The sequence below is a fragment of the Vigna angularis genome, chromosome 11 (genome assembly GCF_016808095.1).
Source record: "Vigna angularis cultivar LongXiaoDou No.4 chromosome 11, ASM1680809v1, whole genome shotgun sequence".
In the NCBI taxonomy this organism is placed as follows: Eukaryota; Viridiplantae; Streptophyta; class Magnoliopsida; order Fabales; family Fabaceae; genus Vigna; species Vigna angularis.
The window spans coordinates 27,419,112-27,434,062 of NC_068980.1; the positions used below are offsets into that span (position 1 = coordinate 27,419,112).

A 14,951-nucleotide genomic window follows, 5' to 3' on the forward strand; every position below is an offset into this window, starting at 1 on the left:
ATACTTTACAAATCAATAACCATGCACGAGATATTCCTCCTTGGAATATTCTTTCATATCCAAATTACACATATCTTAACATACGTCAATACCATCATACTTCCTCATCCATAACACATTTAAGTAAAATCAAACCGAATAGTAAAACCAATACCACCCTTGAGCACGATCGAACGAAAAAGATTAACATAACCTATGAATAAGATTGAACGGGAGAACATTCTCCATATGTGAACATGACTGAACGGTCATTTAAAGAGTAAGACTCAAGCATGAGCCGAACACGGTTTTAGGGCCGAACACTATTGGCTTAGGCCGAACGCTAACTCTAACATAACTGCTAGTACAAGACCGAGCACTAACACTAGCATAACTACTAGTACATGACCGAGCGATCATTAATAGTTAGGGCGTATAACAGACCGAACACAATTTGAAATCAAAAACCATGACTAAACAGAATGCTATATTCAATTGAATAATAACACTAGACTGATCGGTCATTAACTGAAAATCTACAATAACATAACTCAGTTAAGACCGAGCACCAAAGAAAAGTCGAACGGTCAATGAAAGACCCTCCGCGAACTACATAATTCTGCAGAATGAATGCAGAATTATGATCAACACCAATTCTTACCAATTTCACTACATTCACCCAACTTCTAATCCTCCAAACTTAGATCATATACATCCCTACACGTTAATTAAGAATATCTAAGTCTTTCTAACATCATTAAGAGAGTTTCATCACAAATTTGGCAGTCCATTCTGCAGAATCACAAACTCAATGACCGAGAATCAGATTTTCTAGTTTTTGGTACAATTTGAGTGACTTAAAGGTTCTAACAAGTCTTAAATAAGTTATCCAGATTTTCCATACAAACCAAACTCACAACAGACACAATTTCCTCATTTTCACTACCACACTTCCTCACAATTCACTCGGCCAATGAACCAAAATTCTGCAGAAAAGCATTCAACATGAACACAGCACACACCAACCATGCCGAACATACAATCATTCAATTTCACATACATGCAGAAAAATCAAACAATATTTTCATACATAGTAAATCATAATTAAATTAGCTACCTTCCCTTACCTCTTAACTGGACCGTACAAAATATTTCTTTCCAGACATTTGCTCACAACACCAGAAAATCCTAAGAACATATATAACTCGCCGATTGATGAGAAAAGACCAACCAAAAGACAAAGCATGAAGTTAGAAAGGGAAAGAGAAGACTGATGAACACATGCAAACAACAAGGCTTTCTTGCATGTGCCAGAAATTCCAGAAAATCACCCGAATCTAAGAAACGAAACTTACCCACTTAAAACCCGAAATTGATCGGTGGAATAGGAAGCTCTTGATCTCAGGATCGCCTTGGAAGTTTCTGATCGTCGATCAACTGAACCACTGGTGAGAAATTTTAGAGAGAAGGAGGAGAAAAGAGAAGATCAAAGTTTTGAAGAAAGATGGTGTATTCAGAGAATAGAACGAAACTTTGAAATTTTTGTTTATATATACCACTCTTAAAACCACTCGGTTCTATCTTGTGTATACACCTGTCTTCTCCAACTTCTTTAATTTTCTCAGCTCTTACATAATGTGAAAATTTTAGTACATTGTAATTTAATCTAATATATATATATATATATATATATATATATATATATATATATATATATATATATATATATATTGGAAATAAAATGCAAATTTTAAATTTATAAAATTGAATACTACAAAGACTGATAAATTTATTGTTTTAAAATTTTAGGTTAAATATGCATTAGTGCAGTCAGGAGAAATGACAGCGGTTATTTTCGTCAATAGACAGCGGTTCCTGAACCGAGGCATATCCAGGCGAGGCAACTTTTTGCCATGGTTCTGAACTGAGGCATAAAAGGGTAGGATACTGCCTCGGTTCAAAGTTAACCGAAGCAATAGACTTTTTAATTTTTAATTTTTTTTTTCGCAGGACTTTATGCCTCGGTTCAGGAACTGTAAACAATGTCTTCCTTAGCATCCGCTTTAGCTTATGTGACCATTGTGAAAGCAAAAAAACAAAACTTACACCCAACAACTCTTCTTTTTATCCCATTCAAACAATAAAAAAAGTGTATCAATTCAAACGTCATTCAAACAGTGTTCACTCCAAAATTATACAGATCAAAACAGCGAAAGCAACGTGTGATTGTGATTGATTGGAATGGTCACAATAAATTGCAGAGTTGAAAGGGTGAAAGGGTGTCTGTGTAAGAGGTGGAACAAGATTCCACAACCTTTTCTAGTATTAGAACACATGCCACTGTCACCTGCTTGAGTTCAGAATCAGGAACACAGCTTCAAGACTTTACAATCACACACAAAACAAAATATGAAGCAAAACGCAGATAGCAGAGACACTGGAATAATTTGTGTCTAGATTTTTCTTACTGCACCAAGTTTCAACCAATATACCAACTCAAATATCAAAGACAAGATAAAGAGGGTTTGAACAACTTACCGTGATGGGTAGCACCGACGATGAAATTGGGGGTGACGGCAACAACGACTACGAAGGTGAGAACGACAGGGACGAAGGCAGCACCAAAAACTGAACAAATTGTAGCGAAGCGGCGATGACGAAGGCAGCACAAATAAAACGAAGGACTTGCAAAACGCTTGTGGAGGCAGCCCTTGGGGAGAACAACGGTGGTGGCGACAAAGACGAAGCAACAATGCGAAGAAAAAGCAACGAAGAAGCAATGAATACAAGGAAGCTTAAAGTGAAAGAAGAAGCAATGAACACAAAGAAGCAATGAACACAAGCAATGAACAGCAGCAACGCGAAGAGAAAGAAGAAGAAGCAGAAGCAGCAGCGCGAGAAGAAATGACAAAAGCTAAAAATTTTGAACCTAATAAACGATACTACCTCGGTTGTCCAGAATACCCGAGCCCTATGACATTGGTTATGAAAGAAACCGATGCTTAAAATGAAAAAATCTGAAGCCAATATTCTTCGGTTAGGAAGGAATCGAAGCCGAAGAACGTTTTGACACGGGGTCTAAGGAAACCGAGGTGGTAGCTCAGGCTTTATACCTCGATTCTGCATGAAACCGAGATACATAAAGTTGTCAGCCAAAAAACCTGGCGGGTAGGTTGGTTTTAGGCACCGGTTCTTCAAGAAACCAAGGATATAAATTTCTTATGTAAGTTGTGTTTATATATTATTAAAATTATATCTACCTAATTAAAACTTATATTAAAAGTATTTTTGACGAACAGTCACATAAGCATTATGATGAACAATGATAATATCTGTGTTTAAATTTGGCTCATATTTAATTGAAGATATGTCTTAGTTATCTTCTTTTAAAAAACATAGCAATTTAATATATGTTCGTTTCAGTCAGATCTTCATAATCCTAAGAAATCATCATTAGCTAAAAAAAACCTTGCACAACAAACTAGGTAAAAAAGACTTAGAAAATCATCGTTAGGAATATTGCATAATGTTTTTCGTTAAATATTTTGAAAGTGATGCCTAAATTAAATTTGTACGAGTATAGACTTGAGACATCCCGAGCTTACTACAACCTAACGGTTTCATCTTAACACGACCACGTAGTAATGCAAAATAATTTTTTACGTCCATTATTTATATTAAATTATGTTAGTTCAAAAACCAACCATAAATACAAATATCTTATAAAATTATAACTAAAATGAAATTCATTTTACGTGATGAAACTGTTATATTGTTTTCTGTTTTTTATTTTATTTACTTCTAATAAAAAGGGTAAAATATTGTGATTAATATAATATAATACTATCATTAAAAAGATGATGAGGTTGTGGAAGCGTTTTTGTCTTTTACATCATTATTGTGAAACAACTAAATTATAATCGTCATTAGGTTATTCAACATATTTTTTTATTAAAATAATAAAAGTTATTGTCATACTTTAACTATAATACTGTTTTATCAAAATCTCACATTTTTTAGAACATAAAAACAAGTAAATAAGATAACAATCATATTATCATGTTAGTAAAAAACTAAATAGTAAAAATTCAATATAAAAGTACAAAATTTTTAAATATTAAAGATATTTAATTAAAATTATTTAAATTTACAAGATACATAAAAGTTAATTAACCCTCCAAATAATGAAAAGAAATCTCTAAATTTAACTTCACATGTTGAAAAATCCAAAATGATTTTAAATTCTTCTACTGAGGTAAACTTCAGAGAAAGAAGAAAAAACAAAGTGAGAGGTGCTGCAATCACTGTGCTTGAAGGAATATTTAAATTATGTTCTAAGTCAACTATTTTACAGATCCAAAGGCGACTTTCTTTATTTTAAAATGATACTCACATATTAGTTGTTTATTCTTATTGGTAGATGTGTGCTGCTCTCATATTAACTTAAGCTATAGCAACTACCAATTGTTATTATTGTACTGATTAACACATTTTATTGCCTGATTGATTCTTTTTGTCGTCATTTTCACCATAGTCTATGATAAAATAATAATGTTGAACAGCAGGGTAAGAGACTCTCAAAGGTTAGGATCTTATAAATATAGTGGTATGAAATAAGTACTTCTTGATAAATATTAGTTGTATTTAGAGAATTAATGGATCTTTTGAAATATTACTTACTTCAAACATATAATATTAATATAATTAATGATAATAAAATAATAAATAATAATAGTAATACCAAAATATTAAAATTAATTATGATATTTGGATATAAATCAAATAAACGTAAGTTTAGCTGTTTTAAAATGAAGAGACTTAAAAAAATATTGGATTGTGTTCTTTAATATATATATATATGATTAGATAAAAAAAATATCAGTGGTCACTTAAAAAAATCTTAAAAGAAATTGTCATGAAATTTAATTAAAGATTAGCATCAACCAAAATATATTAAAAGATTTATTATTAAAAGATTTATAATGTTGACAATCTTTTAATCACTAAGAATTATTTAATGCTGAAACAAAGTTTTTCATATCATAGAAATTAAAATAATTTATTTAAAAGAAAACATTAAAATTCAATCAATTTAAATAGTCTTATTCAAATACAAAAGGTAAAAAAATAGATAGATGGATTTACTAGTATAGTCACGTGCCACATGGTTTTAGTACTGAATCATGTAATTAATTATTTGGATTTATAACTTATATATATAATTTTAAATGGTAAGGAGTAACAACCACTATACTTCCACCAGCAGTGATTAAGCACGAAAGAAAGTCTTAGTCTGTATCTCAATAGCCATATGCTCAAACCATAAAATGAGATTATCGAGACAAGAGAACTGTAACCAATAGGAAATTAGATGCTTTCAAATATTGTTTCTTGGTTCGTTTGAAATCTTGTATATATCCTAAGATTTTCTATTATATATATATATATATATATATATTAAAATTTAAATTTGAGTTCATATTCATAAAATTAAACATTATATAATAATAAAAACAAAAAAAAATCATTTTTTTAAAGTTTTGGATTGGAAATAGTATCAATTTTAATTCTAATTGAGTTCATATATTACTAGTGTTGTGTCTTCTTAATTAATTTCTTTCAAATTATATCAAAAGAATTTCAAACAAATAGTCAAATAAATGTTATAATAAATGACAATAATCCCTTATATATAAATTTAATTGAAGTTGTATTTCTTTAGTTATCTTCCTCTTAAAGACTTATCAATATTCATAATCTTTTATTTACTTTCTAATAAAAAGGTAAAGTATTGTGATTAATATAATATAATACTTTCATTAAAAAGATAAAGAAGTTGTAATTTTTTTATGTCTTTTACATCAGCATGTGTAACAACTAAAGAATTATACCAGTAACTATCTTTTGTTGTAGATGACATAAACTATACTTATTCAACATATTTTTTATTAAAATAATAAAATTTGTTGTTATACTTTAACTTTAATATTTTTTTATATAAATATCAAAATCTCATATTTTTTACAACATGTAAATAAAATAGCAATCATATTATCTTGTTAATAAAAAACTAAATAATAAAAACTTAATATAAAAGTACAAACTTTTTAAATATTAAAGATATTTAATTAAAAATATTTAAATTTACAAGATACATAAAAGTTAATTAACCCTTAAAATAATAAAAAGAAATCTCTAAATCCAACTTCACATGTTGAAAAATCCAAAATGATTTTCCTTTTTCTGTCCTTGATTCTATGACCGAGGTAAGCTTCAGATAAAGAAGCAAAATCTATGTGAGAGTTGCTGCAATCACTGCGCTTGAAGGAATATCAAATTATGTTCAAAGTCAACTATTTTACAGATCCAAAGGCAACACCAGTTCTATTATTGTACTGATTAACGTATTTATGACTGATTTTTTGGGCAGTGATTTTCTCCACAGTCTATTATAAATTAATAATATCTTTTTTTTTTTTTGTGTAGTTAGTTTATATGACTTTGCATAATGATGTTCTTTAAAAAAAATAATTAAGTTTTGCTTTTCAATATTGATACATATTAAAAATTATTTGATTTTTTCAACGTTTTTTTTGTTGAAGTGAATATGGTCCTGTCAATAATATTTTAATATCTTATTTCTTGCAATAATATGTGAAAGCGGTTGACATGTGTTTTTCGCTTCTATTTTTAGTATTACTTAAAATGGTTGAGTAATACGCATTAGATATATCTTGATTCCTTTCTAAATGATATTAATGAATTATAAATAAATATATATAAAACATTATAACATCATTTCGAATTTCGAAACTTTAACATATGAATCTATCACTTTATTGTATATGTTCTTCAGTTTTCTTATTATCAACGTGAGATTCGGATCTAGATTCCTACCACAGTATATTCCAAATTTAAAATATCAGGTTATTTCAACTGGCAATCAATATTAAACTTTCACATGAATTTTCCGCTAGAGCAACAAATGATATAAACATGCAACAGAGATTTTCTAGTTTTTAGATTATATAAGAAGGATTACAATCTCTAATGCAAACTCTGGACATGCATGTTTGAAACTTGATTGCCACTCGTACAAAAACGACACCATGAATGACTTATTTCAGTACTTAGGAGTTCTGATATAAGTCTTATTTTACAATAAACTTATTCATAATCAACAGCATAAGAAGCCAAATGAACAACTAAAGAAAGTTCCCGCGTTGCTTTAAGGGTGACACCTTAAAATTTGACAAAGCCCTTTTCCCTCAAGCTTTCCACAGTATCCTTGAGGCTCACTTCCAAAGGAGTAAATTCAAGTCCCAAACTCTTTGCTCTTTCCTTCGAAACCTGAAATACTGGAGGATATGGCTTATCTTCCGCACACCTGGTAATATTGTCGAAAGAGTGAAACGGTATTAGAAAAACTGAATCTTACGCAATCTTGAAACTAGGAAAATAGGCTTTTGCACCAAAGTAGGCAAATATGCCTTCTTTATTACCAAAATAGGCAAAATTTGACCGAAAGTGAAGTCGTGGGGGCCAAAACGACTTCAAAAGAAGAAGTCGTGCCCCCCTGCACGACTTCACACTGTTCTTAGGTACAGTGTTGAAGTTGTGCACTCCAAAAACAATTTCTGGGTCCTGTAATCGATTACATTGATTTAGTAATCGATTACAGAGTGTTGAAATGGTGACCAGGCAGAAAACGTACTGGTAATCGATTACGACATTTCGGTAATCGATTACCAGCTTGATTGTGTAGCAAGAAGCACTCTGCGCTCTGAGCGAGCAGTGGACGCTCGTCAAGCGAGCAGAAGAGGACGCTCGTCCAGCAAAGACGCGCGCAGTGGACGCTCGTCCTGCAAGCAGAAGTGGACGCTCGTCCAGCGAAGACGCACGAGAGGACGCTCGTCCAGCGAGAAGAGAATGCTCGCCCTGTGGACGCAAGAGAGAACGCTCGTCCAGCTAAAAGAGGGGCGCCGGGCGCCAGTTTTTGCGAGAAGCTCGCGCCCGGACGTCGTGTAGGATGGTCACGATTTCAACACTCTGTAATCGATTACCGTTACGTTGTAATCGATTACCGTCGTCAGAAGTCGTTTTTGGGGTGCACGACTTCAACACTGTTCATATCAACAGTTTGAAGTCGTGCAAGGGGGGCACGACTTCTTCAATTGAAGTCGTTTGGGTCCCCCACGACTTCCCCATTTTCGTAATATGGTTTGAATTTGTCCATTTTGGTAATATTAGAGGCATATTTGCCTACTTTGGTGCAAAAGCCAGGAAAATAAGTATACTCACTTATCTGGAAGTGGCAATGTAGGGTATACATCACGTAAAATCTGCACAGCCTGTGAGTGGTGTATGACTCTCTCAACTAATATATATCTTCCATTTGCTGAAGCATTCTCATATGCTAGAATATGAGCATTTGCAACATCTCTCACGTCGATCCATCCCAAAGTTATATTTTTAAATGTTGGCGAACCTGTATCGAGGTCATGGAACAGTTTCTTCAATCAGCTAAGAAGTTTCAGTTGAAAAAACTTGCATTGTGTAATGAAGATGCAGAAATTACCATTAACAAAATTTAAAACTGCAGCAGCACTGGTGTTAAGTTCTGGTTGCAAGAGAGGTCCACTAACCAATGCTGGATTTATTGTAACCAAGTCAATATTGTTTTCTTTTGCAAATTTCCATGCAGTCTCTTCGGCCAGTGTCTTTGAAAGATCATACCATCCCTAAAACATATATGCCAAATAGGAAGAAATATTAACAAGGTTGTAACAGCATACGTGAACTTTATCAAAGTCCATGCACAGCATCTAATGAAAGATTATCAGAGGAAACGGCACATACCCCATTTCTCCTACAGAATTCTGGGTCGGAAAACCAAGTCTCGTCAACCACCACATCAGGGGCTTTGGGCCTGTCGTTGTTCGCAACTGCCGCAACAGAAGAAGTTACAACCACGCGTTTCAGCGTCGCGGACTTCGCACACGATTTCAGAACATTCAGAGTCCCCTTCACAGCTGGATCCAACAACTCAGCCTGAAATACATAATATTATTATACGTAATCCACATATAAAACAAATGCACAAATCCCACTACAGAGCGAAACAAACCTGCGGGTCCTTGGCGCCGATAAAAAAGGGAGAAGCAGTGTGAAACACAGCCTGACAACCTTGAACGGCAGAGTCAAAAGAACCTTCTTCTAGAAGATCGGCCTTGAAGAGATGCAATCTCTCCTTTGCACCATCAAGTTTAACCAAATGATCTACCTTTTTGGGATTATCTGCATATCACACATTATCCAATCTTTAATCTTCCAACTAATCACCCACGAAAACAAAAACTACATTAAAAAAACACATACTTGGGTCGCGAACGGTGGCATTAACAGTGTAACCGCGTTCGAGGAGAAACTTGACGAGCCAGGAAGCGATGAAACCGGAAGCGCCCGTAACACAGACAACTTGGCCAGTGCCGGTGGTCATTCTGGATTATGTTCTTCTGCTCTGAGATGAGTGTTGAATTGTGCTGTGTTAACCGAGTCTCAAAGTGAGGTTTTAAAAGAACCAAAGTTGCTCAGAAGGGCACATGGGTTGGTAGTTACACATAAATAAACCATAGACATGTGCAAAACGGACACAGACCAAATTAATAATATAGTTGATTGTTAGGTAAGGTATCTTGACTTTGCAGATTTGGTTATGTTCATGATTTTCCTCAGAACTTCTTTTTATTCAATATTGAGTGACTCTATATTCAATAAAAAGAAGTTCCCGCCCAGGAAAATAATACGTATCTGCTGAATAATACGTAAAATAATACGAAAAGTAATACTGAATATCATATAATAGTTCTAAAGATATAAGCAGATTATTTTAAGTCTAAACCGAGATGACGTATCTGCTGATGTTAACATACGTATCTGCTGATGTCAACATGTCCATACAATTATTTTGATACAATAATTCTAGAAACACTTTACATCTATTATTTTATTTAATATTTTTTATAAATACAAAAAATAATTTCTTAATAACCAAAATATCTTTAAAATAGTTGTCAACGGGTTTTTAATACTTATAGAGCAAATAAATTTTAATTTTAATATTATTTTAAAAAACATTGACTTTAAAATTTATAGAATTTTTTTATAAAATATAATTAAAATCATAATTATTTTTCTACAGATTAAAAAAGTATTTATTCGAAAAGGAAACAATTTTGTATTAATTTGTCTTAAATGTTAAAGTTCTTATAATTTACCTTATTTTTTTTCTTATATATATATATATATATATATATATATATATATATATATATATTCTTGAGTATATATTATTTTAAGTACATTATGAATCCAACAAAACTGAAAAAACACATTAAAATACCTGAGAAAATTAGGTGTGAGTAAGTTATTGTCCTTTAAGATCGCTATCACTATTAAATTGTTGGCATTCAATAAAATGATTCGCCACGTATTCTTCCGTGATTTTTCAGTCGATCAAAATGTACTAGAACCTTCTGTGTTTCATTGCTGAGTGTGATAGAATATTAGAGATTTAAAGATAGGTTTAAAAAGGGATGTTAATTTGACTCATGAGAGGTCTGAGTTGGTTGAGTTACAAATACAGTTTTTATTAGAGGATTCACTTGATTAAGTTAGAAAAAAAATATATATTTAAATATAGGTTAAAGTAAATTAAAATTATTTAATATGTGAGTTAAATTAGTTGAAGAACTTGAGAGTAAATTGACTCGTCAACAAGAACTTTCAATAAATTTTGTTATTATTTTAAAAAATATATAATTATTTTTTTAATTATGTATATTGATAATTTTTTTTGAAAAAAATTATAATTTTATGCAATAATATTATTTGAATAGTTTAAATATTTAATTTATATGTTTAATAAATTATGTAGGTTCATATTTTAATTTTTAACTACGTTATTTTTATAATAATATTTGGTAAAATAAATTAATTTTAATTATACTATTACAAAGAAAATAAGTTGAATGCATATACTTCAATAAATACAGAATAGATTAAAAAGTTAAAATATTTTTAAATAAGTTAATTTATTAGAATAACTTCCTTTTTTAGCATAGATCTACGGACAAGTGACAAGATCCAAATAATGGTTTGAATGCTCTTGATAATTAGACTTGAATCCCTTGTTGCTCTGATGGAGGAGGAAGAGATTCACTTGAAAAAGACTCTTTGACGTTTAAGTCAGTAAGAGAGTTTAGGATCTATGAGTATGAGTCTGAGAGATATTAAATGAGTATTCCTTAAAAAATACTAGTTGTATTTATAGGATCCATATAGGTCATGGACCTATATTATCAATTGAATAATACTTAACTTAAGTATATAATAACGTCGAGATGAATTATCATATGTGGATATTGCTCCAATAGACGTAAGTTTTGGTTGTTCTAGAGTGCATAAGCTTAATGGGCCTTGTTGAGTCGTGCTCTTTAGTATGTCTATTGGGCCGAGTAGGAACACCACCAAATACACCCTTAGGTCTTGTTCACTTGAATGGATTTAGGGGAGAGTGATTGAGGGGATTTGAGAGAATTTGAAGATAAATTTTTTTGTTGTTTATTTGAGTGAATTTGGAGGTAAATGAGAATGGATATGGAAGTAAATTTTTTTAATTTGTCACGTCAATAAAATCCTACACTAATTCTTACAAACTTTACTTCCAAATCCACTCTCACTTACTTCCAAATTCACTCAAATAAACAACAACAAAATTTACCTTCAAATCCCCTCAATCACTCTCTCCCAAATCCATTCAAGTGAACAAGGCCTTAGTCTTAGGAGTTTGATTTGGCATACATAAGTGTGTCTAATCCCTTAGTCGAGCCTTGACCAACTTGTATAGTGTGCATCAAACTAGATGCAACAAGTATATCCATGTGACACACTCCCACTATTGTTGCTCAAACATTCATTGTAAACATCTCTCAACCAGTTGAGTAACCCTCAAACGATCCACACCTAAAAGGTCCATGATAGCAGACCAACCTTCTTTATACAAGGCTTCATATTCAAACATAATTGTTTCACAATAGGTAGGTGTAGCAATACGAAAATGTCATCTAGTGTGACAGTCATCTCACAAACCAAGACATGGAACCTATTTGTCTTATGTCATCTCTCAACGAACGTCAATATTAAACCTTTCTCGACGTAATTGTAATAAATATCACATAGAGACATCAAACCAGAATTCAACACAAAAATGTTGAATAGCCACATGATATGTTCCAAATTTGTTTAATTTTTTCTAAATGGAGACTGATTTGATCTCCCCTCGGTCTTACATAAAATAATTAGATATAAAGTTTAAACAACTCATCAATCATTAAAATTCAAGTACTATACTAACCTGACCTTGTCACAACGCATATGCAACATCCACATAACTAGTCAAGACTGATGTATCATATGGATTCTTGGAAATCCACCTACTTCATCTTGTTCTTGAAAAACATCCTCTGTTTACTCAAGAACATCATCATGCTGCCTAATAACATCCTTTTGCTCCTTATGAACATCAACATAATGTAATGCCCCAGCCTCTTCAAGACGACTCCTTCTACGAGTTAATGTCGTAGGTCTCCTTCTCCGTTCATCTTGTGAAGAACTCTCAGCCCGATATGTAGATGCACCTTGTATTCTTTCCATATCTGTAAAAAAAAATATAAAAATTGGATTTCGAAATTTGGTTAAGCTTTTTCAAATTTCAAATCTGGTTCTAAATCCAATTCACAACCTAACCGTTAATCGGTTTTCGAAATCTAGTGAAAATAATAACCGAATTTTGACAAAATACACACAAATCCCCCGTTCAAGGAAAACAAAAACGAATATGTACCTATGGTGTCCGTTTGTAGGGATGAACAAAAAGCTTGGTTTGTTTAGTAAGGAAGAAAACTTTATGTTGGCTTCTTCGAAAAATATTCGTTACTCATAACTTTTGACTTTCTCATAGAGGTCTAGCCTTTTGTACTACGTCAGAAGCTATGTTGTGTCTTGTAAAGGCAATAGTGTTTTGTACCAAAGAGATAGGTAGAAAGAATGAAGAAAACATTCCTAAAATATCTTCATGTTTTTAATCGTTCTTCTGATTCTAATGCAGGATTTTGAATAAAGGTAGTGTATTGATATGATTTGTACAGAAAAAGGAGAGCACAACACAACAAAAACAATAGTACTACAACATACATGAAATAAAACGTTGGACAATTGTAAGCGTTAGGCATTATATGTGTACTATTGTTAAGGCGTTGTCTATTTGAGTAACTTATAGTGTTTAGAATATTTTTAAATACAACGTCTAGCTTGCATTTATTGTCCTAAACGATTCACGTTATTAGACGATATTTCCTTTAAACATATTAAACTTCAAAATTAGATTTGTTTAAACGATCCAATTTAACACATAACATTTAGACGATCTTGTCTTAACACATAACATTTAAATTATCTTTATCTTAACAAAAGAAGAAAACTTATGTGGCTTGCAAATAACGCTCACAACGGTCACAGATAAGGGGTCTTGTCGAAAATAAAAGAGGTGATCTCGTCTTTTAATATTATAAAAAAATATATGTTTTAATGACACTTCGTTCATCAACTTCTTAAGTGAAAAATCAAGAAAAATGAAACATATTGATTAAATAATATTTTAAAAAATGTTACCTCTATTTGAAGATAGAAGAAGATGGAAGTGTGGAAGAAGAAATCAAAGTCATTTTTTAAGTTGAAGAAAAAATAATTTCAAGAAAAAAGTGGAGTTAGTTCATGTGAAGGCTTCTAAGTTAGTTTATATATATTAAAGGACATTATTTTCATGTAGCTGCTAAATTGATATCATGAAAATTTAGGATTAAATGAAATATATTACATGTAACTATAAATATATAAATTCTCAATATAATATAACTAGTATCTCGAATAAAATGAAACCTCTTCCATTTCTCAAAATCTCATTATATAGTTTTTTAACATCTCTTTTCGGTGTATTTCTGTAATTGTATAAATATAGTTTACTTGACCTAAAAAAATAAGTTAGATTTATGATATTGTGAATATAGTTTTCGTAGACAAACGTGCGATGTAACATGTAGTGTCTTTTAGTGAAACATCTATAGAAGAAATATATATATATATATATATATATATATATATATATATATATATATATATATATATATATATATATATATATATATATATATATATATATATATATATATATATAGTTTTCCTAGAAATTGTGCCATGAACATAATAACGTGAAGTGTCTTAGTGAAGCATCTATATGCAAATATAAATCTGTAATAATGGATATCCTGTGCGTAAAGAAAAATTCACTAGGAGCTGGAATTTCTTGTTGCTAAACCAATATGCAATATTTTTTTTTCTATAAGTCTAAAAGACGAATTTTAATATTTTTCTAACTTATCACTTTTTAGGCTTGTGTTTGAAAATATTATTACTCTGAAGATTTAATTGAATGATTGATTACTCTTACTAGAAAAAAATTCTCTTTAATTCTTATACTTAAAATTGTTTCTTTTCTTTAGCTCAATATCACTTTTAAGTTTTTTAGCCCTTCTACTAGAGACTTAAGACATTAAAATTGTATAAAAGAATACTAAAAGGATTAAAAATGATGTGCAAAGTTTAAATTTAATGTTTGTAATGGTTACAGAGATTAGAAAAATAAAATTTTCCAACTATAATGTGTCAGCTCAGTGTCTTCGTTCTAAGTTTTGATGACTTTACACCACTGATTTTCAGTTAGCAGATTTAGATCAACAAAAATGATAGAATCATATTTTTCTACAAAGATTTCTACAAAAAGAAAAAGAAAAAAGATGAGAAACTAGGAAGAAGTTATAATTAACTTTAGACAAATTAATACAAAATAATGATAT

General features: G+C 31.1%; 1 protein-coding gene across 1 annotated transcript; it reads right to left on the bottom strand.

Annotated features, from left to right (window-relative positions):
- Positions 1-6,970: 6,970 nt before the first annotated feature.
- Positions 6,971-9,615, bottom strand: LOC108333900 (phenylacetaldehyde reductase). The gene is made up of 6 exons (XM_017569401.2): positions 9,358-9,615; positions 9,107-9,276; positions 8,839-9,030; positions 8,558-8,720; positions 8,281-8,467; positions 6,971-7,366 (listed from the first exon to the last, which is right to left on the bottom strand). Exons 1-6 carry the CDS (start codon positions 9,476-9,478, stop codon positions 7,222-7,224), a joined length of 978 nt encoding a protein of 325 aa, XP_017424890.1. The 5' UTR covers positions 9,479-9,615; the 3' UTR covers positions 6,971-7,221.
- Positions 9,616-14,951: the final 5,336 nt, after the last annotated feature.